This window comes from Notolabrus celidotus, chromosome 15 (genome assembly GCF_009762535.1).
Source record: "Notolabrus celidotus isolate fNotCel1 chromosome 15, fNotCel1.pri, whole genome shotgun sequence".
NCBI lineage: Eukaryota > Metazoa > Chordata > Actinopteri > Labriformes > Labridae > Notolabrus > Notolabrus celidotus.
In genome coordinates this window covers 14,784,041-14,810,338 of record NC_048286.1, presented here as the reverse complement: position 1 = coordinate 14,810,338, position 26,298 = coordinate 14,784,041, and the positions used below count along the sequence as shown (strand labels likewise).

Sequence of the window (26,298 nt, the reverse complement as noted above, 5' to 3'; positions counted from 1 at the left end):
TGTCCCCTGGCAGCAACTTTTTACTGAAAAGCCTGATATCTGTCTTCTCATTTAACTCTTGGCATCAAAGATGATAAGAGTAGCTTCAAAACTTTTCTTTCAATCTGGAGCAAGCCTCTGTCCCTTCGCTCTCACACAAGAATCCAAAATCAAGCTGAACACAGCGGAGGCTCACACTACTGGATCACAGAATTCATGAAATACATCTTCAGGTTTACTTCAATGTGATAAGTGACTACTGACAGCTTGGAAAAATGTAACAGCTATAGAACTTTTGCATCTCAGAAAACAAAAAAAGGATGAAGTATTGATAGTGCAAGGTTATAAGGTACATATATTAATATATTGTTTAGATACTGTCCTATAAGTAAAGTGCAAATCTCTGGATCAGATGAAAAGTGTGTGCAAGCGTTTCTAATTTTTGTCTGACTGATCCACCTGCTCATGCACAATGAGCCCTTTTACATTGGCTACCAGCTTCTTTCCCCACCATCAGGTGAAACATTCACAATACACAATATAATCATCCCTTCAACTCGCAGCTTCTCTTTCAAGCTGGGTCATTTGGAGCAGCCACTTGATCTCCTTTACGTGAACATTGTGTACTTTTTAACTTTGGGTGATTCCTGTTCAGTTTGTGCATACTTTTTCTTTACTAATTACAAACAAACACCTCAACTCCATATCTCCAAAGTGAAGCGCCATTTAGCTGTGAGAGCACGTGTGGGGGGTCAATATGTTGAGGAAGCCTTTGTTAACTGTTGCCACAGATTACCTCTAATTTAATCCCCCTCTTGGAGCAACACTTGGTGGCATTTTGGTCAATAATCTGTTGGCCTAATTATTCTTTTGATAACAAGGACAGACTGATAATGAGGTGAAATGGGGCCCGCTGGGGAGACACACCACTGAGACCGGCTCAAGTGGAAATGCACAGTCATCAAACAGCCCAAATAGCTCACATACACATCCCTCATGCTCACTATCAGCAGCAACACTGGACGCTGCTTCAGCACGACAAACACACAAATGCAATCATGCAGGGTGTCAGGATTTGTGTAACTAATGTCAAAGACTGGCTGATTAGACCTGTGGGTTGGAAGGCCAGCATTAGTTGACTAAATTTCTGTTGTTTAAAAGTGCAAGAATACAGCCAAAACATTCTAGCCCCTCTCTTCTCTATGAGGGGTCGTTTTGGGGCTTCTGTGTGTTTTTAGGGGCTTGAGGGGCAACATTTGATCTGAGCCAGCGGTGGAGGGGTGAAAAAAAAATCAGTTAGTCTCATAGGTGGAAAGCAGGGCAGCATCGACGGGCTCCATGCAGGAGGGACAGGTGAAGGATCTCATCAGCCAGTCATCTATACAGTCCATGTGGTAGATGTGCATACATGGCAGGAACCTGATGGGGTCCCCGTATACAAAGTCCAGCATACAGATCACGCATCTGAAAAAGATGAAACCACAGGCTTTAATACACACAACTAAGCTTACAGTAATAACTTTCTATCAAGTTTACTGTTGGGTTCAAGTTTTACTTTGTAGGATGCTTTACAAATATGTAGGAATTAAATCATGTCTTATTAAAGTGGAGTGATCAGGAGGTTTTTTTGCCTTTTCTGCTTGATAATTCGCTTCCATTAACTAACACAGAATCACAACTTAGCTTAAGAGGACTTAAAATGAACAACCACCACACCCTCTGTTTGGACTACAAACTAAAATGATCAAACTGACAATGATAGAAGTTACAGAAGTTTAATCCCTCATCATTTTGTGCTCAATAAATTGACCCTTTTTTAAATCAAGTGTACTGAGACAGACAACAGCTTCACACAAACAGCACTTGTTTTCATGGACCATGGACATCCTCATTACTTATTACAATTAAAAGCCTAACTGTATGCCTTCTCGGCAGTGGCCCGCAAACTTTGGAACAAGCTGACCCCCCAATGTTAGACTGTCCCCAACATAATCGACTTTTAAATCCCGTCTTAAACATATTTTTACTCCTCGGGTTTTAACCCAGCATGAGAGTTGTGTGGTCTCTGTTTGTTCTTTTATTGGATTTTAATTTGTTCTTAGTGTTTTTATTTTATTTATTTTTAAAGTGTTTTATTTGTTTTATCATGCTTCTTTTGTTTTATTTTCTGACAGCATTTTATGTTCTGTGCGTTTTAACTTATTCTACCTCACTTTGCTAAACTTGATTGTGTTTTTAAATATGCTATATAAATAAAGTGGATTGGATTGGATTTTGAGATCAGAATTAATACAAACATAATGTTTGAATATGTAATTCACACTGAGCTGTAATTGCATTTAAATGTCCTCTCAAACAATACATGCTAAAAAAGCTCAAAGCTCACTCTCTGATCTTCTTCTCTGAGCCGTCCTGTCCTCCATCATAAACACCCTTGGGGAGGTGCTGGATGAGACCGATGCGCTGAGCTATGCGGATCTGCTCCTCCTCTGTCAGCTGGGTGGCCAGACGGGCCTGGCTGGGCGTGGGATGGTACATGGGCATGTGAGCCTGCTCCTGGGTAAAGGCACAGAAACACCAAAATGAAAAAATTAACCATTTCCTCTTAAAGCAGGTCAGCTTCAGGCTGAACGAAGTGGTTTAACCGGTTAGACTGTGTGCAGGAATAAAGGTAGTGGGCTGGTTTGAGACCTGGAGACTCTTGACAATGTAGTGAGTGAGAATAAATCCAAAACCAGTCTGATCAGTCAGGTACTCTTTGGGCTAAACTGGACTTGAGGCAGACTCATAAATAGACCATTGTTGATAATAAAGAAGGGATACTGGTATGTTTCGTACTTAAAATGATCCAAACGAGTTTAATGACATTTTATTTATGACCACTCGTGCTTCCAATAATAACACAAACATATTTTTATCAATTAAAACCCAATAAGTTGAGGGATCCCTCTCCGAACCTGGTAAGGCGGAGGCGGCTCCAGATCTGGATCCGTCCCATCCCCGAAACTCGCCCTGTCCGACTGGGATTCATGAAGCAGGGAAATGTCGTCTGAGGTCGGGGACTTCAGACAGTTGCCCATGTCTTCCGTGTCCTCCGTCCAGAGCTGGCCGACGATGAAAAACAGATCTTTGTTGCTAAAGTTGCTCTCGGTGGCTAATGTTGGTGTTTATCTGTTTTAGCACCCAAGAAACAGATTTGTAGTTCGACTAACTGTTTCCAAACATACAATGGACATGATTAAAAAACACCCATGTACACATAAAACGCCAAAAAAAACCCAAATATGAGCACTAGTCTGTCTTCATGTTGACGCGGACCTCCACCTGAAAAACAAAACAAAGAACTCTCCTGCTAACGACAGCTAGCTACTTTTTCGCTAGCCAGCTGAGCGACTTCCTTGATTAGTGTCGCTCATTCCTTCGTAAGGATGAAAAGAATCAACTAAATATCTACTTCAGCAGCAGTGGTAGTTCTTACAGTGAGCAATTTGAGTGTTGGACAGTCGCGACATCTCTGCCTTTTCACTTCGTGAGTAAAATTTAACAGTCTGCTTCTTTGCTAGCTCTTGCTTCAGTCGGAGGACATGTTATCGGTCCGTTTGATATGACGTATGGCTGAGAGGCTGCTCGCTGATTGGTTAATTTCTTTGACGTATGGCTGAGAGGCTGCTCGCTGATTGGTTGATTTTTAATGACAGGCAAAGTCCTTCCTTCAGTTATGAACAATACACAATAAATAAAAGATAAATAATATTTTGTAAATAACTGGTCATTTTTTTGTATGTTTAAAATCTCAGTGAATTTCTGATAACAATTTAAAAAACAATAATGTAATTAAATTGGAATTCCCATTACATTACTTTTTGTGTTACACAGTAATACACTCTGGACTGCTGCTGGCATTGTAATGCATAATATATTGTATTATATAATTATCTTTGCCATATTATATTATGTTATATTACATTATTATTGTAACTACAACTCACGGTCATATTACATACCCATAAGTATTTTCATTTATTGCTTAATCTGTCATTACCAACCATAATCACACCATGTCAACCTGTCACTACTGAAACATTTTTAATACTGCCTGTAATTACTGCTATTTAATCTAAATTCCATTGTCACATTGTATATATCTAAATTGTATTCTAGCTTTATTTATCTATTTTTATTTTTTTACCTATCTTATTTTATTTTATTTTACTTATTGAAACTTCTTCATTGTACTTATGTCTGGGTTGCTGTAACAACTGAAAAGCCATAGTGAAATGATCTAATAACAGTCAAAGCTCAACAAAATGATAAGGGGGAGCAGCAAGATGATGATTACACATTTTGGCGGATGACATTTGATCTGTATGCATTACATTTAGCAGCTACAGTTTCAGGGCCTTGCCATCACATTTTAATACTGGGACACTTGGTTGATAATCAGCATCAGTGGGCATTATTGACATCAATAACATTTGTGTCTTTCCTGCTCTGAAAATCCCTGCAGTGACAAAGGCTTAAGATATGGTTGTTAGATTGCCCCATAGCTGTAAATGACAGCAGCTGTGGGGATGAAACGTCCAGAAAAAAAAGGGTGTAAAGAGCTAAGTTTTAATTTTTTTCTCCCACACTCCAACACCTCTTATTTCATATAGTCTATTATACATACATTTTTTACAAGCTGTTAGCTTGGCTTGATTCTCTAAAAAAAACAGTAATTGAGTGATGAATGTAATATACACATACTTTGATGACCTAATTTTATAATGAAAACAGCCTCTATAAGACAGCCTGTTTCACAACTGTCTGACAGGGCAGAACAGTTGTACCAGTAAGAGTTTCTGCACGGCTAAAATGAGCACCAGTTCATCAGAAAGATAAAAAGAGCAAACAAATCACCACAAAGAGTTGTTTTGACAGTACATGTGCAAGAATGTTCAGTTTCTAAATACACTTACTTGGGAAGCTGTTATCTCCATACACAATGTATCAAGGTGTCCCATATCAATGTATCTGATATTTTTCTTGGCTTGTATTTGATAAAATAAGAGAACATCCAAGAACAGTGGCAACTTGAAGACAACTTTATTTTTATATACAGCTATTGTACACATAAAAACCCACAAAGTATTTGCATTCCAGGAACTTATGATACAAATCTCCATGTTTTTTTAGTTAAGTGAGTTTCACAGAATTGGCCTTCTTCAGGCAAATAAAACAAAAACACAAACCTTAAAATGAACATTTCCAAAGATTCCTTTACCTTTAAAGCTCATCAGCTGATAATGTTTTTTTACTTCTAAATGTTACAAACAGCTTAAATTCTCTGTACATTATTAGTAAGTAATAGAGTAATGTTAATTTGTGAAGCAAAATGTGTCATGGTGTGTCTACAGTGTTTCTACAGTCGTGGTCTGCAGTGGTGTGATGTAGTCTCAAAGAAGAAAAAGGTGAAAATAGATGAGATCATTTGCTTTTCATAGCAATTCATGGTGAAATTACACACCAACTTTTTCTCAAAATCAGGATGTTGGTGAGGAATTCTGATTTAAAGGGATCAGACTGGAAAAAAATAAATAAACAGACTGTAGTGGAGCATTGTCAAGAAATATTCATGGTTTGTTGGAGGCAATGATTTAACAGTGATGTAGGGTGAAATAACAAATAAGCATTTTTTCTGATATTCTATATCTGTATTCATTTCTCACAACTTATTATGTTCAATACCAAAATGAAAAAAATGAAGGGGAAATCAGGCAGTTTTCCCCCCCTGCACAGTCATTCATACTGTAAAAAAATCCAGCATCATTGAGTGTTACTTATTAGTATCCACATTGTCTGGTAAAGTTTCAGGTGCCTCTCCATGATGGCTTGTTGTATTGATCTGGTTTCATCGATGTCAATGGTTTTATGATCACTATGTATTTACAAAACAATTATTTATAAGAAAATGTAGTTACATATTCACACACCCCACAGATAAATACTTTTCAGAGCAACACTGAGTCATTTAGAAACATGTTCAGAAATGAAAATACCTATTGACACAAATGACAAATTGATCCATTCTTTTATTTTCTGCATCCCATGATTATTTGAGATGTATTATTACTCTCTATCATCAAGTACAAGTCAGGAACTAGACCTTATTTATTGTCAGTGTTTGGTGTGAATTGGCAACTACAGTTTCAGGAAGTATTGTTCTTTTCCATTCTTTGTTTTGGGTTTGAATTAACCAAACATCCAGAGGGCTCATGGCCTCTAAGCATGGATGCAAAAAGAGTCACATTAACCTGGACTCCGTACTGAGTCCTCTAACACCACTCCGGGATTCTCTGTCATGCTGAGCCTCCTGTCCCTAGCACCTATCGTCCTCCTCTGTGTCACTGAGGGCATCACAGCCAGCCGCAGATGTTGTCTGCGCCAGACGCTTCCGAAAATGTCCGTTTGGGACCTGCCAGCCAGTTCGCAAACGTGGGCGAGCCGAGCTGACAGTGTTTGATCGTCCCAGAGCGCAGGCCACGGCAGCCTCGAAGGTCAACGTCTCCATGGGACCGGAGGGGTCTGGGCTGTGGTCGTCATCTTGGGAGGCCAGGAAAGGCTCGGAGGGGTAGCGCCGAGGTGGGGAAGGGTTGTGGCCTTCCTCACTCTGCATCTCGTCAGCGACACCCTCTTCGGTCTGCCAGGTGAGCTTGCGTCTGATGGTCTCTGGGCTGCCTTGTTCATCCTCATCCTCGCCAACAGAGGGATGAGTGCGACTCACGAGTGGGGAGTAGGAGATGTGAGGGCGAGAGCGAGTCGGGGTCTGAGATAAAGGACGACGGCCACTGGGAGAACTGGACTCTGAGGTGGAGGGAACAGGACTCTCTGAGCTGTTGCCCTGGTGATGAGAATAAACAACAAATTAAACAAACAATGAATACGAATTGTCTTTTAATCAGCACATCTGGAGATTTAAACATGTTAGTATGGGCCCATCAACAAGAATTGCTGATTTCCTTTGCCTTTTCTGACTCTAATAAATATTTTTAATGTGAAAGAAGAAAATCCGTATTTCTGTATAAAACAATATTGTGTAAGTCAATTAAGTTTAGTAGTAATGTTTATGGAGTAACTTGACTCTCCATCCGCATCTTGCTTTTCCTCGATTTGACTGATAGCATTGCTTTATGTTAAGTTTTCCATAAATGTCTCAATGATATCATTGTTCTGAATTTTTCTGTCCACAATAATCAAGAGGTGAAAATTCAGCTCGCCATTCACAGGTTTTCGGTCATTAGTAAGATTTTTTTCTGGCCCACCTGTTTATCACGGGGCTGTGCCCTCTCTGCACTAGGGGATCGGGAGGGCTGCATAATTCTTTCCTCCGAGTTTGAACGAGATGCGCCAGGAGAGAGAAGGTGGCAGCGCTCCTTTGACCTGCCGCGCTCTCTGTCACCTTTCTGCCAGTGCTCAGACCGAGAAACTAGAGGAGAGGTATCCAGAAAAGGAGAACTCTTGAAGTAGGATAAATAATGTATAAAACAACATACATACATATACAAAGTCAGTTTTATGACATTTTCCCTCTTTTATACACTTGTATTGTAACACAAACAAACCCACTTCATGCTGTGTACCATCAAATGTTAAATGATGATAATACCACTTAACAGGACTTACCAGCAGCCTTGTAGCTTTTGTGGCGAGGTCGATACAGTCGCTCAGGACTCTTCTCGTCCTGCCACAGTCCGTTGACCCGCTGATCGGCGACAGTGGAGACTGAACGCTTCATAGAGCCGCCTGCAACCTCTGTCTGCTTTTGTACATGAAAACACACAGAAACAAAAGAAGACAAACATGCAGGAACAAAGTACATACACAAAGAAGACATTTAATTTCTGTAAATTCAGATAACTTTTTCAGAAACAAGTGGACCACTGCTGAGAATTAGTTGGACAAAATCATGCTTGAGTCGGTGCAAACAGACAATACATCCAAATAGACTTCTTAGGTTTAGTTTCCTCTACTCTGGAGGTGAAAAAGATCAAGGTAAGAAGGCAAGGCATCAGCATTCAAAACATTACACCTTATTGTGTAAGTTTCTTTTAACCTTAATACAACTCCCAACATAGAAAAGACAAGCCTTAACTCTACTGGTTCAAACGTCTCAGCATCTCGTGCACATAAGTAACCAGGCACTTTGGCATCAGAGCCCATGCAGCCACTGATGTCCTCAAGATCCAGTACACAGGCTGGGTCAAGGAAGATGTGTGTACCTGCAAATCTACAGCCAGACGAGGCATGGAAGAGGCCCGCACACACAGGCCCCTCCCCTGAGGAAGCTCCAGTGGGGGTTCAATCCCCAAAGTGCACTCGCCCACCTAGGTGAGTACAGACACAAGTGAGGAGGGCAAGGAGAGACAGAGCACCGATCAGGCCCATCTCTCTATACGAAGGTCCATTTCAGGTGAGAGGAGAGCAGACAAGCCATTTCATCACTGAGGGTCATCTATCATAGCCATCACCATCACCATTCCAGCCAAAAATGGACAAACCAACAACTAGCAACAGATAACTGACTTTTTAGGAGGAATAGAAACAGTGTGTGTCGGAAAGAGGAGCAAACAGTGGACAAGAGGAGCGAGAAAAGACGAGGAACAAAACAGTTCACAGGGAAAGATGGACTCCATATTTCAAGCCTTGTTCATTCCATCATGCAGGTTCAGGTCCCAATAGCTACACAAAGAGTGTCACACAACATCCGTCCAGGGGTCGAACACATTCCTGTGCAAGAGCAAACACTAATGTGTGGATATTTCAGTATAGGTTCATGTCATTGATCTAGCAGGCAACGTAAACCAGTTAAACCAGACAGTAAAGACACAGTGAAACAACGACTGTTTGACAGTCTGCCTCGGAAAATCCAACCTCCACAGGAATAAATGACGGGAGCACAGACAGCAGCAGTGCCGAGCTCTGCAACGCAGTGAGAAAAGTCACAGCAATGTCATCCATTGAAACAATCTGATACAAAATAAAACATTTTTTATGTTGATGTGTCATTAAACACTGAAATAAAACAATGTAGTGATTCAATTTGAGTCTGAAAGTCTTTGCTCTAGGACAGTGGTTCAAAACCTTAACTTGGGAAAGAGTTGCTTTTCATGCAACTGCCATTGTTTTATTTCCCTCTCTGTAACAAGCTGTGTTATATAAGAAACACAAAGTTTAGAGATTATGTCTTTGAGTGTGTGACGTAGGCTAACTGATGCCTGGTGCAAGCTGCACTTCACATCTGAAGTGGATTCACTCAACTGAGCCCTCATCTACTATTATCCTCGATCAGTGCTGGATGCTTATCCAGGATGGTTCCACTGATATGGGAGCAGCTTTTGTTTCATTGGATGCTTTTTTATTCTGATGGTCTGCTTCAAACAGCCTTTATCTAGAAAGTGTGTGTGTTTGAGCTGCACTCAGGAAGAGACATTTGAAAGTTAAGACATGGCGTACGAATGCCATCTTCTCTCTCTGACTGTTTTCAAACCCACTGTGTGCTCTCTTAATCACAAGAACATTTCAGCTCATGCTTGACCCATACCTTGACTCTAAAAATAATGTCAGGTTAAGATAGAAGCCAGACATTGTTCCCTCAAAATTATGTTAAGCTTTTAAAACTGAGCTGCAAAAAATATCTGCATAACAGCCCATGAAGGATACAAACACGTATAGACAACTTGTGAGAAGATAAATGTGATTGAAAGGTTAAGAACCACTGCTCTATGAAATGGTTGTGGTATTATTGGATGCATCACATTGGTCCTGTTTCTTACCAGACTCTGCTGTTGACTAACATCAGCATCAGAGCTGATGGGCTGCATGAAGAGTTCCTGCGGTGAGATGGGGCTCAAAGCCACGAAACCTCCTCTGGTCCTGTATTTGGACAGAGAGAAACAATAAATTAAGACAGAAAGAGAGACACGCGTACAAATGTAGCAAATGTTCAGGTGTGCCCAGTCTCACAAGGCTGAGCCGGCGCTGTGGGCCATCATGGGCAGCGTCTGGGTGTTGGACAGAATGTCCTCTGGGAGGGTGGATGCGTCCAGACGCTTGAACATTAAGTTGCTCTTCTGTAAAAATCAAACAAACACCATTATGTGCTGTCCTTGTCTACGTAATGCATTTATTTTTCATGTTTTAAAAAGTACTCATCACCCCAAATTTGAGTTTGCTCAAAAGACTGCTCCTCCTGCCCTTGTGTGCTTTCTTACGACCATGTGCCCTTTATCATCGTTTTTCATTTGTTGTGTATTGGGTGTTGGCTGTTTTTTGGACTTTCAACAGTGCCTACTCCTGGCTGGTTTTGATTCTCGCCCGCTACACCTTTGCTCATTGCTTTTGTGCAATAAAACAGTTGACTTGCTCTACCTCTGTAGTCTGCATTTTGGTCCTGATCTTGATTCTTAGCTTTCAAAACTGCAAGATTGTCAAAACAAATACAGCTCAGACTCTCAGCTTTAGTTAATCTATATTTTCCCATCAAATTCAAGAAAACGAAAGAGCAGATTTTGTGTGTTTCTCTTTTAACATCTGAGCTAAGATATGGAAGCACTCTAGCCTTTGAAGGTGTCATTGGCTATCATATGTGACAGATCAACTTTTGCCTTAAACATGGGCCTCTAGTCCTACAGGAGGAAATAAAACGTTGGGAGTCGGAACTTTTTCTTTCGCTTTTTAAGAAATGTATTTATGTCTCTATTTATTTGTGTTTTCATTTGCAAGACTCAATAAAAAATGCAGTGAGGTTCAGAAAAGTTACTAACAGCCTGAGCTTCAAGTTGTAGCCTGAGTTTCTTGGCTTTGTTCTGTTTGAAGTAGTCCATTATCATCATTGAAGCGTAGATCTTTCCCACCGTCATGTCTGTATCTGAAAAGGCAGATGCACAACATTAACTTTCTGTCTCTCAGTATTATATTGAGAATGTCGTCCATAGTTAGAGACAGACCTTTGTTGATAGGAACCAGAAGATCCAGATTCTTCTGGGGCAGATAAGGCCAAATGATACTAATCTCTTTCTGCAGTTCAGAATCCAGAGCGAGACGGTCCTCCCCACCTGTGGCAAACACACATTTTTAACATCCAGAGAAATTCATCATATATCATATAATAATGAAATATAAACTTCATTGAAGTAGTTAGTTGTAACCCTTGAGTCAATATCCTAAATGCTCTTCAGTGCCCCTGACCTCTTGCTATTTTGACCTCCAAAGCCGTGCGGATGAGCGACATCAGGGTGGAGGTGAAGTGGACGGTCATGTCCTCATCCACAGGCATGTTCATTAACACCAACCTCTGAGATACAAACAGGGACAGAGAGAAGAAGACTTAGAATTGCTCTAATGGCATATTCCACTGTAATAAACCGAATTCATAATAGATTTTTACAGCCAAATATTCTGTCAAATAGTTTAAATACCTTATAAGCGATCTTAGCAGGACATTTTTTACCAAGGCCCAGTGGTGGGGACATGTGTGTTAACATCTCGTACATAGCAGTGTAGTGGATGCGACCACTTCAGAGGAAACACAGGAGTGATGAGCAAGAAGGGGGGTCGGAGAAACAGAAGCAGAAGGTGGTGAGGTTGTTTCAGAGATGCACAAAACTCTACTCTGATGTAGATCAATCTCTTCAAGTTCTGGAACCTATTTCACATTTGACATATTTAGAGCTTTTTTCCTGCAAGAACTTTAGCCCTGTGAACTCTAGATGCTCTTTTGGACTCTAATTATGTCAGCTTGTGGCTCGTTGCACTGAAAAATACATGAACATTTCACACTCTGTGATGGCCCTCTGCTGGATAAAGATAGAACATGATTGTTGGTTCTGTGAGAATAAATGTGAAAATACAGAAGGATTCAGATCTCACCATGCCAAACGGTCGTACTCCCCCCAGATACGAACAAACTCATCCAGGTGATGTGGACCCAGGATTGAGGAGTCTCTTGTCAAGTACTCAAAGTTATCCATGATCACAGCCACAAATAAATTCAGCATCTGAAAGAGACATAAGGAGAGGAACATTCAGGGCAAAAGAGTAGAGGAAATGTCAAATATGCACACATAATGACATTTTGCTCATGTGTGTACCAGGAAGGAGCTGAAGAAGATGAATGAGACAAAGTAGCAGTAAGCAAAGTCGGTCCCACAGCCTCCCTCGTGGTCTGGAGACGTGGTGTCGGGGGCGATGGAGGAGTCTGGTTCACACTCTCGACCTGAGAGACAGGAAAGCATGATCTCCTGCCAGGACTCCCCCGTCGCACTCCTGGAGGTTGAAACAAAAGCACATGTCGGGTTGAGACAAAATTAAGATCTTCTTTGCAAAATAAACCCAGGGAAGAAAGAGAATGAACTCAAATGAAACAGAATTCATCAAGTCAAGAGGATGTTTCCTGATCAACCCACCTGAAGAGCAGCATCAGAGCACTGAAAAAGGTCTTAAAGTTGTTGTGTTGAGTGATGTGGCTATCGTCATTGAGCTTGATGTTTCCAAACACCTGCAGAAAACAACAGAATCACTAGTTATGAGTTTTTTTTGTGTTATTGAATTTCCATTTTCTCAATTTAGAAATTTAGAAATCTTCCTGGGATCTATTTAAAAAGGGAATATGTAAAAATCAAACACTAATCTTGTTATGAAGAAGAGAAATGAAAGAGTTAACCGTAGAAAAATGTGTATTTTCAGTCAATACTGTAGTCTAATACTGGTCGGGTATATATGAGTGATTGTGTTATATCAGTGAAAGGGTACCTGCATTCCAATGATGGCATATATGAAGAAAAGCATTGCAATAAGGAGGCAGACATATGGTAGAGCCTGTTGGAGAAAAGACAGCAAAGTTTTGATTAAAACTTCTCATAAAAGTACAAACTTAAATTGTTTTATTGCCAAAAAGATTTAATCATCCGTCTGGTGTAAGCAGTTAAAGCAACATGTAAGAAGAAGCTGATGTAAACATGTCCAACCTTAAAAGATTGTACAAACGTCCACAGCAGAATACGGATGGTGTATCCTTGTCTCAGCAGCTTGATCAACCTAGCTGTTCGGAACAGCTTCAGGAAACTCATGTTGATGGTGTTCACCGACTGGGAATCACGCATGGATGGTTGGAGAGAGGGTGACTCGAGAGGAAGAAGGGATAGAGAAGAGAGAGAGCGGCAGACAGATGGCAGAGACAGGACGTAAAAACACAGATGGCAAATTCATCACAACATGACTTAAGTTGTGTCTGGAGGCAGGGATCACAGCACACCAGGAGACTCGGACAGAAAATAAAAAACGCTGCGTTCAAAGCTGGCTATTTCCGTCACTTTTATTTTGGGTCACCACAGTGTGAAAATGAAATGGTGTCTTGGCAGTCACTTACCTGTAAATCCACAATTATCTCACTGATGCTGCCAAGAACAGTGATGAAATCAAAAATATTCCAAGTGTCTCGAAAGTAGTTCTGTGACAAAAGGAAGAGTGCTTTAATTTGCATAACTAATGTACACACATCCTCTATCTGCAGAGCAACACTTCATATAGATAATTTCTGCCATTCTATGTTTGAAATGCTCACCACAAGACCAAATGCCATGATCTTTAAAATACACTCCAAAGAGAAGAGGACAGTGAAGGCCGTGTTGAGGTGTTTCAGGACTGTGTCATAGGCTGTCGGGGCCGAGTGGTACTGTGGGAGATGAAGAATATTTAGATACCACGTATTACATTTTGATGTATCTATCTACAATGACCACTTTGACTATTTAAAATAGAGAGAGCATCATTTAATGTCAATCATTGATAAAAACGGAAACTTAAAAAACACTAAAATCCACCTCAGTCACTTTATTTGGTACTCCAAATCAAATTTCTGAGTCCAGGATATGACATCAGCATGCAGAACAAACAGACGGGACTCTTCCACTGCTGATAAATGATTGATTTATTTTTTACCTTCATCATGAGGACCACAGTGTTGAGAGCGATCATGACGAGCACCGTGTATTCAAAAGAAGGTGAAGCCACAAAGTGCCACAGTCTGTACTGGAACGTTTGTCTGTTCTGGGGCATGTAGCGGGTCATCGGCTTGGCGCTGATGGCGAAGTCGATGCAAGCTCTCTGGTGGAGGCAAATTAAAAACAAAGAACAAACAGAAACACAGAGGTGTTAACTGAATGTACTTATCTGTGCTTATGAGTATTTTTGTTTAAGATGCTCATGCCTCGTTCTTCTCCAGGCTGCACTCCTGAATCATCTTGTCGCCTTGCTCCTGGAAGGTGATGATGATCAAAGCCACAAAGATGTTGACAAAGAAGAAGGGAAAAACCACAAAGTAGACCACATAGAAAACGGACATCTCCATCCGGTTTCCTCGACTCGGCCCGATATCCTCCTCTGTTACATCGGTGGAGTGCTGCAGGACCCTGGCAGGAAAAAGACGAAAGCAGAGATGTCGTTGATCTTTCCTAGACCACTAAATCAAAACATCACAATGTTCAAACTTATGAACTTATGTGGCGTTTAAACCACTATTTTTTTAGGAGATTTTAAAGGTTATACTTGAAGTCCATGATCCTTCTGAACTGTTTTCTAAGTAAGAACCAACTTACTGAGGCCATCCCTCTCCAGTTGAGACAGTGAAAAGAGTAAGGAGCGCCCAGCAGACATTGTCGTAGTGAAACTCGTGTCTCCTCCACTCTCGTCTCTTCACCTCCTTCTTTTCTCTGCTGTAGTGAATGTAGTAGCCTCTGTAGGGAACAGAGAGGCCCACAGGTCAATGATGCACTTAATTCACTTATTGAAACAGCAGTTTTAATAAAGAGAGATAAAACCCTTCCCTCGTGCTATTGACGTGAAAATCTGAGGCTCTGCAGACAATCACATTGCTTCTGTTTCTTAATTCGACCAGCAGGAGGCGATTCAACTAGTTTTAAGCATTGTGCAAACATATACATCAAAATCATAATACAATATGTGACACACTATTTTTTATTATGAGCAATTTCACTTTTGGTTATCTTTTTTACTTGAGTAAAACATTGAGGACAGGACTTTCACTGGTAACAAAATATTTCTACATTTTAGTGTTGCAACTTTTCTTATTAGATCAGAGTACCTCTCTCCCTTCAGGTTTAGTTACAGTCACTTACTGGCATTCCTTCTCTGTATTCATGGAGCTGTCATTGCAGTAGAAGAACCTCCCCTTGAAGAGCTGCACAGCGATGACAGCAAAGATGAACATGAAGAGCTGGTACACGATGAGGATGTTGAAGACGTTCTTCAGAGATGTGACCACACAGTCAAAGACAGCCTGCAGAGAAGAGGGATAGCAAAGTAAGCGCAACCTGTCAGAGATCTGTGAAATACCACCAGAAAACAAAATCCTGGAGACTGTTTGCAAATGTTTACATCATACCTTGAGTTTAGGAAGCCTCTTGATGGTTTTAAGAGGCCGCAGAACTCTCAAAACTCTGAGAGACTTGATTGTTTTGATGTCTCTGCCTTTGTTGTTTCTGTTGACATTGAAATACAACACTTAGGAATATAGTTGTACGCTCAAACTCCAGAACAAGGACACATGGCATGGTGACATATATAACAGTGAAAGAACACACAGTTAAATAAAATAAAGACACAAGTGCATAACATAAAAATGCAATGAAAAACTGAATTTCACCTTCAGAGTGCTCGTACGAAGCCCAGCAGGTGTCAGGGATTTAAAACATTGAGACTTCTTAAAAATTTGACTCTTAAATAAGTATTTAGAAATCATTGCGACAGGGGAAAACTTCAATGTTTTTAAGCTTAAATTTGGGTTAATAATGAACTGAATACCTTTATCTCTGTCTATTATGTATGTCAACATGTCATTTGTGCATAGGTATCCAACAGCGCCTTGAAAAGTTGTCCTACATTAATGTCTTCTCTGGGGCGGAGGTGAGGAACCTGGACCTTCCTCAGTGCATCATGCACATGCACATGCACATGCACTGAGGAATGTCAAGGTTAGATTCAAAGGTTTGCACCTTTTGTTTGTTCTGCCTCACTTTACTCAATAAGAAGTTGTGCAACTAAGACTCATGTGTTTTTGCTTTGTGTGCTCTGTGTCCTTGGAAATGCTTTCATCATATTTGGTGTGATATAATAGATAAGAGGTAGTTTTTTTTATGTGTGTATTTTTTTGTAATACTAACACATTTTCTCCTATCAAGGCCACAACACTGAATCATATTATGTCTTTATTTTTTCTATCTTTTTATGTAACCAAAACTCAACTCTATGTGGTGTGATTTTAGTTTAACTCAAAAACCTATTTATTCACAGCAGGTAACAAGAAGGCAAAGATGTTTTACTGAAGAAGCCTAATTGTCCAACATTTAATCCCTGATAACTGTTAGTGAGATTTAAAGACGTAACAAGAAAAACAAAAACACAATGAGAAAAAATATATACAAATACAATTCCAAGATTCATACTCAAGGCTTATGGAAGACATTGACATTTAGTGTGACAGAAATTTTTACCCCATCACATTCCTGGTAGCCCCAACAGTGATAAAATCCACAGGAACAACAGAGAAAAAAATTGAGGCATAAAAGGAGATACACTGTGAGCAAAGCTCAAAGGATCACATCTATATTCACAACAGAGAAATCCACAGTACAGTCCTGTACAGTACAGCAGAAGGCGGATAAAAGGTTTAGTCAGTTATCTGTCACACCCAGGCTGGGAACGACAACAGAAACAAATACAGTAGAGGCTTTTTAACAGCAGTCATGACACATCCCACCCAAGTGAATTCCCCAAAATTACACAGAAATCTATACCAACAGTTACATCTGAGTTACACACTTCACAGACCCAGGCATGCCATCAGTTAGGAGCTGCTCCTTTGTCATTGGGCCGGACTGCATTTTTGAACGCGTCTTTAAAGGAAGGTCGTTTATAACAATACTGTATGCTCAGAAAACGATTTGCTGCAGTGAGTCAGTCATTAGTCATCAACAGGCGGCACTATACAGTGACTCACGTCAGAGCAAATGCAATGAGAGCTCCCACCACCACGATGAAGTCCAGGATGTTCCACATGTCTCGGAAATAAGAGCCGTCATGGAGGATGAGACCCTGGTCTATCATCTATGGGATAAATATGACACACAGACACAAAGAAAGAATGGATCATATACACACTGGGACAGAAACACCTCAGAGTTCAGATAGAGTCTATAAAAGTTCTTTAAAGTGAGAGATCAAGATTAAAATTAGCTTCAGTTACCAACCTTGATTATCATTTCAAAGGTGAAGACTCCGGTGAAGACATAATCAAAATAACGCAGGACCTAGATCATAAACAAACACAGAATAATACAGCTAAAAGACATTGATACAAAATAGACTTTTCTCAGGGGTTTTGCTGTGTCAAAAATCCATTCTACAAAGTTATTCTTTACATTTGTACTGCATACTTTTTTAAAAATATGTATGGTATATACTTCCTGTCAGCTGTGATGTTAGAATAAGTGTGATAATTAGACTCTATCAAATGAATGCCCATGTGTTTTTTTAAAGATGTAACAACTAATCTTTGCTGAGAATAGAATTAGCAGTAGTAAAAGCAGGAAGAACAATAACTGCTTCAGCCTGTAATCTTGTTGGCATGCTTGTCAAACTGTAATTGAAGGATGCTATTTCCTTTGAATAGAAACTTGAAAAGGCTAAATGAGCGTGTTTCTAAGAAAACCATAGTTTACCAATATAGTTTTCTTGGAAACATATTCACAAACGCTTTAGAAATAGATTAAAATAAGCAAGGACACAAATCTGATTCCTCTCCTGAGCTCTGAATTCCTTGAAATAGCTACCAAGTATATGCTGTAATACATTTCCATCAACAGAGTTCACAGTGACATATTCTGGATGCCGGACTCAATAGCTGGACTTCTACCAGAAGACATATTTGGTTAGAATGATTTACTTCAACTAGGACAGATGTCTATTCAGGGTCCGTGGTGATGTCATCCAACAATGGGAAATGACTGGCATGTCAAATGTGACTGTGTGTCGTGAGTGCGTGTCTCTACTCTGTTTATTGCTAAAACTGACACCAGCTACAATGTAGATTCACTACTTTGTGCTTATTTGGTCACGCTTGACACTTTTCATGATGCTGAGTTGTAAAAAAAACAGTGAAAAACAATTTGCACAGCTATGTCCCAGTTAAAGCTGCTGTTTGTCACCTTGGACGTGCGTGAAACCAAATGTGTCACGACACATTGTTGCTGAGACAGTGTTTTGTCAACTAGAGATCAGAAAGTAAACCCCAGGCAAAATGATTCCCTCTTTGGTATTTTAAGAGTAAGTTGGGCAATACATGTATCACTAAATATATTTTTCTGTTTCTTTAAATAATTTCTTCTTTGATGAAGGAATGCTCATAGATATAAAGCCTAACTTACAGGCGACTTCACATAATATTTTTACTGAAGTAACCATTTATAGACATTTGCCTGAAAGCTTGTACACCTCTTTTGACTTATAAATAAAAAGTTATATTCTAAATATGTTGTATTTGTGACAGAAATCTTTTTATCCTGTGGCCATTTGGAACAGCTATTAACATGTTTGCCTGCTGACATGTTCAAAATGTTGTTGACCTAGTTCTATTTCTATACTTATATGGGCTGACATGGACTGATGTCCTACACACGTGAATTTAGATCATGAATAGATCTTTGGGAGACTTTTCCTGTGATCTCACCTTGTTTCTGTCTGAATTTGTGCACACAGGGTCCTCAGCAGCCAGGGCAATGCTGCTTGCCACAATCACCATGAGGATGGTCATCTCAAAATAGCGCATGGTGACCACATAGTGACATATCCGTCTGATACTGCAGATAAACAAAGGGGAAGAAGTTAACAGAGATGAGAACAAGCAGATATTACTGCTATTCATTTCACAAATGATGATTCTGTGGATCTTTTTGTATCTTACGGATTTGATGCCTTAAAAATGAACATGCTGTCTGGAGCTACAGGTTTGGGAGGCATAGGAGGAGGTTCCTCCTCTTCCTCCTCGGTTTCAAGTTCCTCCTCGGAGTCGTATGCCTCCAACTCTTTATTGTTCCCTAAAACCCAGATGGAGATTTGAGAGAAGAGAAGTGAATGTTTTAGCTGTGCATGGACTGCAATGAAAAAGAAAGAACAATGTGAGTCACCAGCACAATAGATTCATCAAACAAAAAAAAGGAAAAGTGTGGCACTCTTATCAGATGTCAGAAACACCTACACACGGTGAGCCAGAGTGATACTGATGCTTAATCCCACTTGATGATGCTCAGTAAAACAGTGACTGCAGTGAGAGTATTCACAGTATTACCTGTCATGGGCGTAAGCTCCAGCAGCGGCTGTGCAGACATTTCAATGGCCACGCTTCCCTCCAAGTTAGCTTTGTTACGTTTCAGGGAGACAGGGCGGCTTTCTGACTCAATGGTCCTCACAGTGTACTCAGTGGCCTCTAAGGCAGACTCCACAGGCTGGTACTGGTCTGAGTGTCTACCTTCCCCCTGTTCTGACCAGGAGCAATCTAGCAGCTGCTCACACTGGGGAGGGTCAGGGATGTCGGCACCAGGTAAAATAGATCTAAGACAGTGAAGAAAATCTCAAATCAGTTCAACAAGTATTCAAGTTTTTAGTATTACACATTGGTGGGTATTCCATTTCAGTCCACTTTTGTCTGAAATGTCTCTACAACTATCAGATACATTTGGTGAAGATCCCTGTCACTATGAAAACTTGGTCATTTATTGTGCATCATGAGGTCATGATTAAATTCTGAGCTTAAGACCGTCTCAACAGCTTCAGCTTTGCTTTGAACTTAGTAGGAGTCAGCACCTGTTAGCATGCAAACACAAATGTGGCGAACAAGAGAAAAATGAGGAGCCTGATAAACAGTTAACATTGTTGCACCATTTCTTGTGAGTACTGAGCTCTCTCTATCCACTTTTCCATTTAGTTCAGTGTTAATTAACACCTGTTAGCAGACTATGCACTTATGACGTGGTTAATGCATTAGGAAAAGTAAACCTGCTAGACATGTGTTAGCAATTTCACTAACATTTGTTAGCTTTATGTATTCAGCTTTACTTTGAGTTTAGGGCTAATTAGCACATATTAGCATGCTAAAACACATAACTAATGTGGTGAATACATGAGAAAAGATAACCTTGTTAAACACCAGTATTTTAGCATTGTTACTAGCATTAGAATAAACATTTTTATTTTTGGTGTTTAGCTCTATGTATCCAGCTAGCTTAACATTTAGGGCTAATTTACACCTGTGAGAATGCCAAAACAATAAAGCTGTATGGTTAATGCAAGGAATAATAAACCTGCTGCCCTGGATGTTAGCATTGTATCATGCAAGTCAGCATTTTGTTGTACTGTTCTACATACCATTGTCTGCTCCAGCAAGCATGGCTACTTTAGACTCACTTTTTATTTCCAGTTAAAGGTCTATATAGTTTTTGAAACTGTAAAGAGATAGATACTTGTGTGATTCAAAAAGAAGAGATGTGGAACAGGGTCTAAAGTTTTTGCTTTGGGCAGAAATGCTTTGTCAAGTTCAGTGATGGCAGTTTTTTTTCTTCTTCTTCACCTCATTTTAAGGGGATCTCATCTCAGCCAGGATAGATTGGTAGAATGAATACAGCAGGTATTAACTGAAGTGGATTTGGGCATGTGAAATTAACTCTTAAGAAATTATTAATATGCTATAAAAAGAGAAATGACAAGGTGCTTCTCTCTCAGGGGAAAAACATCCGTTGACATTTCAGTTGAAATGGCCTTCAGCAAATAATTACAAACCAGAAGAAGAGAGATTAAATAACAGGATAAAGAAACAATGCTAAAAAAAATATGCTTAAGTTCATGAGAAACATATAACCCCTCTTTTGGAAATCTCTTTATAAGGGACTACATGAGAACAACCTCACCTTCTACAGTCATCTCCGACTTCAGCATATGGGTTGACGATGGTTGTTCCATCATCTTGGACCGATCCTCCTTCCACCTCCGATTTCTCCTCCCTCTCATCTAGTATCTTCCTTTCTTGGCTGAGCGATCGTCTCACTTGTAGCACCTCGTGTGGCATATGGGAACATTCCAAACTCTTGGCCTCAGGTCGAGCTTCTCGGTGACGGTGGCGTCTGTGTCTCGCCCCTTCTTCTGGCCCCTGACTGGGTCTGAACTTGCGGCCCATCCTATGCCTTCCCCCACCTGCAGCCCGATGATTTCCTCCTCCGGATTTTTCCTCATTCAGGTTGACCAGAGGCTCAGCCGTTGGAGGCTCTGGCATGGGTATGGAGACGGACATTGGGGGTTCAGGGAGGGGCATCCCAACAGACATAGGAGACTCAGGCAGGTGTCCTGGGCTTGCCTCTTGGGTGATTGCAGGGGTTTCATTGGTTTCCTCAGGCGGGCTGCTAAACAGCTCCTCTCTGCTTGCCATCTGGCGACGTTTGCGTAGCTGGTTGGCTCTCTGCTCCCACACTGACATGTTGACCTTTCTTCTCCTCTCGCGACGATTTGAAAAAGGTCTGGCATTGAGCGGCTGTTCATCTGCGGCCCCCGGTGCACCATCAGGGTCCTCTGGGAAGTTTGGCCGTCCTCTGTGGATGGCTCGTTTCCTGTATAGGTAGGGTCTTCTCCTCCCACTAAGGACCACAATATATTTCACATCAATGTTTTGCATCAACAAGCTAAAATTTAAGATATTGGTGACAAGAAACATTAAGACTATGTCCAAGTAGCATACCAATTTTATAAAAGAAATAACTTAACAAAAAATAAAAGGTGCAAGAAAAGGAAATACCTTTTCTGTGAATTGTAATGTTAGTTAATTAGAAAAGGAAAAAAAATCCCATGGAAAAATGTGCAAAGTACTCCAAGCTAAAAATACAAAAATTAAAATCCATAAACTAAAAGATATTACCTAAGAGGTAAGATTATAAGAAAAGAAGAAAACAGAAACCACAAGAACAAAACAGAGCAAGGTGCAAGGAATAAAATACAAATACAAAGAGTGTAACATCTACAACATAATCTACATAACTGAGTGAGAGAACTAAAGGAAGGAAATCTGTGAGACAGGGATGCATACAATCATACTTACTGGAGTTTCTTTTGTTGTCCATGTAATCAATGAGTGATTATTTGAAAACAAGACATTAGTGTTTTACAACATACACAGAACATTTGTTGTGACACAGAACAAAATATGTAAAGGGGGGATCAACATCTGTTGAAGATTATGAAAGAATTTGAAGGAAGTGAAATCCTTGCTTGAAGATAAACAATGTGGATTTCTCAATCAAAGAAGGGCCACATTTTTTGGCCATTAAAGTGAAATATTTGTCTATTATCAAGAGATTCAAAAGCTGACAAATATTTCACAACTTTTGTTCAGTATCACATAACAGGCATAAAAACAAGACAATGTGATGGAACCAGCAAACAGTTGTACACATCAAAATCAACATCTCGATAGCTGCAACGTAAACAACACTAACATTCAAATATGTAACAGACAAATGATACACTCGGTGTCACTACTACGGAGTCAGTCTGTGCATCTACTTCTCAATGTGTACAGCTTCCTTTTTATTTGCGTTTTCTTTCACGTAGTAGAACTAGAACTACCATTTCACTGTTGTGATAAACCTGTAACTTATATTAAGAAAACAGCTTAAAAAATAAGTCTATTTTGATTAATGCCACATGGTTTCAGGTAGTTGGAAGGCCTCACAGTAATTGCAGGATTTTTTAGATCTGGTTATCAATCACTTCAAAACACTGATATGATATGATTACAGTTATAATGTTATAATATGATCGAGTAGTTCAAATTTTCTCCACAGTTTGGTCTGTAGATAGTGGCCTTTGGGGAACAAAAAAATCAAGGTCATTGGTAAGGAAAGATATATTTTTTGACTATAAAATGGCCGTTTTAATACTGAAATCAAGTACGTTTCAGCAAGTGGATTTTCTTCATGTACTAGCATGGACTTCAAGATCCTATTTGAGCCCAGAGTAGTTTTTAGTTAATGATGTAAAACATGTAAAATCATGACTACAGTCCTAGCCAAGCTAGGCCAGTGCTCTGAAAGAGACACTTCATGTGTCTGTGTGTAAACTCAAGACCTCTTTAGTAATAGACATTCTAGATTTCTGGTAATAAATGTCCTGATGGGCCTTGTGTTATACAAGTTTCATCCCCGCTCCATTATCACAGTAAACAAACAGGGTGCTAATAAGCAGGGAACTTTTGTCAAATCTGACACGCTCAAAAAGTGCCTCCTCTTGGTACAGTGAAACAACAAGACTTTTAACTGTTCCCAACAATACTTGAAAAACACCATCTGCCTCATTCTTCTATTATTTGCTGGCAAACGATTAAAGTAATCGCCTTGTAGCAAGAGGTCATGCTTTTAAATCAGGCACATTCATTTAACATTCATTATCAGGTCACTTACACCATTATTCATGCCTTTCTAACATGGCATTCACCATGCAACAGAAGGAACTGGTTCTCAGAGAGTTTACTTTCATTGGCAATGTGGAACCTCCTTGATTTGTGATTATATCATCTTTGATCAAAATTAGCATGTTGACTAACATCAGCTGTCCCACAGCACTCATACTATATCTGAAGAAGACTTACACTACCTTTTAATTGCTGCTAAAAAGACAAAATAATTCAAAGGTTTATGACACATTTTCAGCCCAATCAGAAATGTCCATTTCTTCAAGAGGAGACCTTATCTGAGAATCACTCAAACACTGACGACTAAGCTCTTTCTTAGAGCTGTGAAAGTTCATCTCATCCTGGAACTGTTATTTTGTTCACTAAAACCTGCAATAACTTACTCAGATATCAGGCCGTCTCTACCTCTGGCATATCTCTGGTTGAAGAACTCTTCTTCCTCCTCTTCATCCTGTTAAAAAATGGAAATTAACATTCACATATACACAACATTTTATTGTAACACCAGAAATGCATCTATATCTGTTATATATAACACTTGTGAGATACATCCCTAAAGGTGTGTACTATATGTATTTATAAAGAAAGTTGGTAAACTGCCAACACTGAGGTAAAGATAGTACAAACCTTTGTCAGTTCCTGTGCGTTGGCGAGATTATCCACAGCGATGGCCAAGAAGACGTTCAGCAGTGTATCTGTCATGGAGACGGTTAAGAAAAACACACCTGTGGAAAGTTACCGTGTGTGTACTCCCACCTGTCTTTCATAAACACATATTGAGTTTGAATGACATAAATAACACACATTGAAGCTCACTGTTTTATTGATTTTTCAAACCAAACCTCACTGACTTTCAAAGCAAACAGAGACGGTTCAAGTGTCTTCATTATCTGTACATATAATGTAAATATAAAGAAAACACTGTAATATTTGGGCGAGGGAGTAGAGTTTCAAAAAATGATCTTTGGCAACTTTGACTGCACTGTCAGATTTTACTGCAGCTGCCCGTTTTATTGTTTTTATATTGTGGTAAGTATAAGAACAGTGTTGGCTTTTGCTGCTGCTGCTGACCTAAACGCTAAACAATCAAACATAAAACATTAATTCCATTTTGAAGATGACAGGAAAAAATAATAAGGATCGTTAAAAACTGATAGTGAAGGAAAACAATTGGAAGACGCACCTGTAGTGCACAGCTAAAAGCAAAGGAAGAAGTGTGTTTGCGTACTTAATCTGATTCCAGTTACCTGTCAGATTCGACCTGTCCTTCCACCCACCGTTATGGGGAATGTAAGAGCTATCTGCGATAAGGTGGACGAGCTAACCCAGCACCAGAGTAGCATCATGTTAACAGAGCTAACACCGGACACGAACGCCACATTGGAAGGATTTCACCTGCTGTGGGCGGACAGGATACAGGAGAGCAAGACTGAACCAACTGGGGAAGAAGGCCAGCTCAGTCCTGGACCCTGTGGAGGTGGTGGCTGACAGGAGAATTATGGCCAAGCTGTCATCTCTGATGGACATTTTTTTCTATATATATTCTTGTTGAAATTCTTGTACTGTACACCTTTTTGTTTGCTGCTGTAACTCCATGAATTTCCCCGTTGTGGGACGAATAAAGGAATATCTTATCTTATCTTAATAGCATATTTAAATACTTTAGGGTAAACCCTTGAGCCTATCTTAAAGGTGTCAAGTGAAAAGATCCATACCACTGTAATATCTGGCTCTTATATATAAAGTGAGAAAAAGAAACTAACTCAGTTATAAAAAATCTAAGGTTTTAAATTAGGAGAAACCATAAGTGATGCAGCAGCAATAATAATCCATTACATTGCAAATTTGGTCTGTGACCATTCTGTTGGCATCCTAGGATTTTTTCTATTGATCACACATTTAATGGTTGTGGCTCGATGATTTAATTTGATAAATATTTTGAATGCAGGACATCCATTTATAATAGTGTATTTCTCAACCACCATCATACTGGTGCAGTTACTCAAGCATACAGGTTAAGAAGCTATATAAAGCTCTATGACTACAATGTAAGCGTCAGTAAGGATACAGTTTCCAAAAAGGGTGAGCACTATGAAGTAGATGGATGACCACATGCCATACTGCACTCCACCCTGTGAGCGAATCCCGTTATACATCACCTCGTTCCAGTCCTCACCGGTCAAAATCTGCAGGCAAATGCAAAGAATATATAACATAAATGTTCATATTTGATTTGAGAAATGTGCCTTTTAAAGTACATGAAACAGGGGACATATTCACTGCATATGCAGACCAGTTCAAAATATGCCATTAAAACAGCAGAAAGATAAGTCATTACTATGTGTGCTGATCAAAACAGTCCTTCACAGTACGGCTGGTTTTGTAGCAGATCTGATGTGGATTTGTTCACGTTTCACTTGTCTGATACTCATGTGCGCATATGTGTGCACGGATGTGTGGGATGATAGCGGAGGCAGGGGGTAGGGAGCGAGTGAGCAGAGTTGTTTAATCTGCGCCTGGGGTGAGAAATATCCCAGGGTGCAATGTGTCATGGAGAGCAGGCAGAACGAGGGGATCTGTGGGAGCCAAACCTGAAACACTGTCATGATGGCAGCTGGAAATGTGTCAAAGTTGGTGGGAGTGTAATCTTCAAAGATGAACCTAGAGGGAAGGCAGATAGAAAGCAGGGTCAGATATGACCAGGGAAGAATAGGAAGAGGAGGAGGAAGCAGAGGAGGAGGAGGATGCAGAGCTAT

General features: G+C 40.0%; 2 protein-coding genes across 4 annotated transcripts in view; both read right to left on the bottom strand.

Moving 5' to 3' along the window:
* Nucleotides 1-184: 184 nt before the first annotated feature.
* On the bottom strand, nt 185-3,606 carry LOC117826490 (RING finger protein 11-like). 3 transcript variants are annotated; one of them, XM_034702580.1, is made up of 4 exons: nt 3,458-3,606; nt 2,937-3,083; nt 2,366-2,535; nt 185-1,443 (listed from the first exon to the last, which is right to left on the bottom strand). In XM_034702580.1, exons 2-4 carry the CDS (start codon nt 3,057-3,059, stop codon nt 1,272-1,274), a joined length of 465 nt encoding a protein of 154 aa, XP_034558471.1. In that variant the 5' UTR covers nt 3,060-3,083; nt 3,458-3,606; the 3' UTR covers nt 185-1,271. The 3 variants fall into 3 exon arrangements, with proteins under 3 accessions (XP_034558471.1, XP_034558470.1, XP_034558469.1); XM_034702579.1 differs by having other exon boundaries at nt 2,937-3,150; nt 3,458-3,605; XM_034702578.1 differs by having other exon boundaries at nt 2,937-3,605.
* A 1,441-nt stretch (nt 3,607-5,047) lies between these two features.
* cacna1eb (calcium channel, voltage-dependent, R type, alpha 1E subunit b) overlaps nt 5,048-26,298 on the bottom strand; it is a 68,903-nt gene continuing 47,652 nt past the window's right edge. Inside the window, exons 19-50 of the mRNA XM_034702370.1 lie at nt 26,134-26,203; nt 25,611-25,728; nt 24,170-24,237; nt 23,926-23,993; nt 20,994-21,713; nt 19,379-19,641; nt 18,995-19,127; nt 18,761-18,890; nt 17,283-17,342; nt 17,033-17,139; nt 16,527-16,538; nt 15,419-15,515; nt 15,153-15,313; nt 14,613-14,750; nt 14,225-14,426; nt 13,957-14,121; nt 13,580-13,690; nt 13,385-13,465; nt 12,984-13,103; nt 12,769-12,834; nt 12,423-12,514; nt 12,108-12,282; nt 11,887-12,014; nt 11,436-11,532; nt 11,206-11,311; nt 10,965-11,072; nt 10,782-10,885; nt 9,982-10,088; nt 9,792-9,891; nt 7,642-7,777; nt 7,281-7,444; nt 5,048-6,859 (exon numbers count right to left, since the gene is read on the bottom strand). Of these exons, the coding sequence (XP_034558261.1) occupies nt 6,338-6,859; nt 7,281-7,444; nt 7,642-7,777; nt 9,792-9,891; nt 9,982-10,088; nt 10,782-10,885; nt 10,965-11,072; nt 11,206-11,311; nt 11,436-11,532; nt 11,887-12,014; nt 12,108-12,282; nt 12,423-12,514; nt 12,769-12,834; nt 12,984-13,103; nt 13,385-13,465; nt 13,580-13,690; nt 13,957-14,121; nt 14,225-14,426; nt 14,613-14,750; nt 15,153-15,313; nt 15,419-15,515; nt 16,527-16,538; nt 17,033-17,139; nt 17,283-17,342; nt 18,761-18,890; nt 18,995-19,127; nt 19,379-19,641; nt 20,994-21,713; nt 23,926-23,993; nt 24,170-24,237; nt 25,611-25,728; nt 26,134-26,203 (4,729 nt within the window). The 3' untranslated portion in view covers nt 5,048-6,337. The remainder of the gene's footprint in view (nt 6,860-7,280; nt 7,445-7,641; nt 7,778-9,791; nt 9,892-9,981; nt 10,089-10,781; nt 10,886-10,964; nt 11,073-11,205; nt 11,312-11,435; nt 11,533-11,886; nt 12,015-12,107; nt 12,283-12,422; nt 12,515-12,768; nt 12,835-12,983; nt 13,104-13,384; nt 13,466-13,579; nt 13,691-13,956; nt 14,122-14,224; nt 14,427-14,612; nt 14,751-15,152; nt 15,314-15,418; nt 15,516-16,526; nt 16,539-17,032; nt 17,140-17,282; nt 17,343-18,760; nt 18,891-18,994; nt 19,128-19,378; nt 19,642-20,993; nt 21,714-23,925; nt 23,994-24,169; nt 24,238-25,610; nt 25,729-26,133; nt 26,204-26,298) is intronic.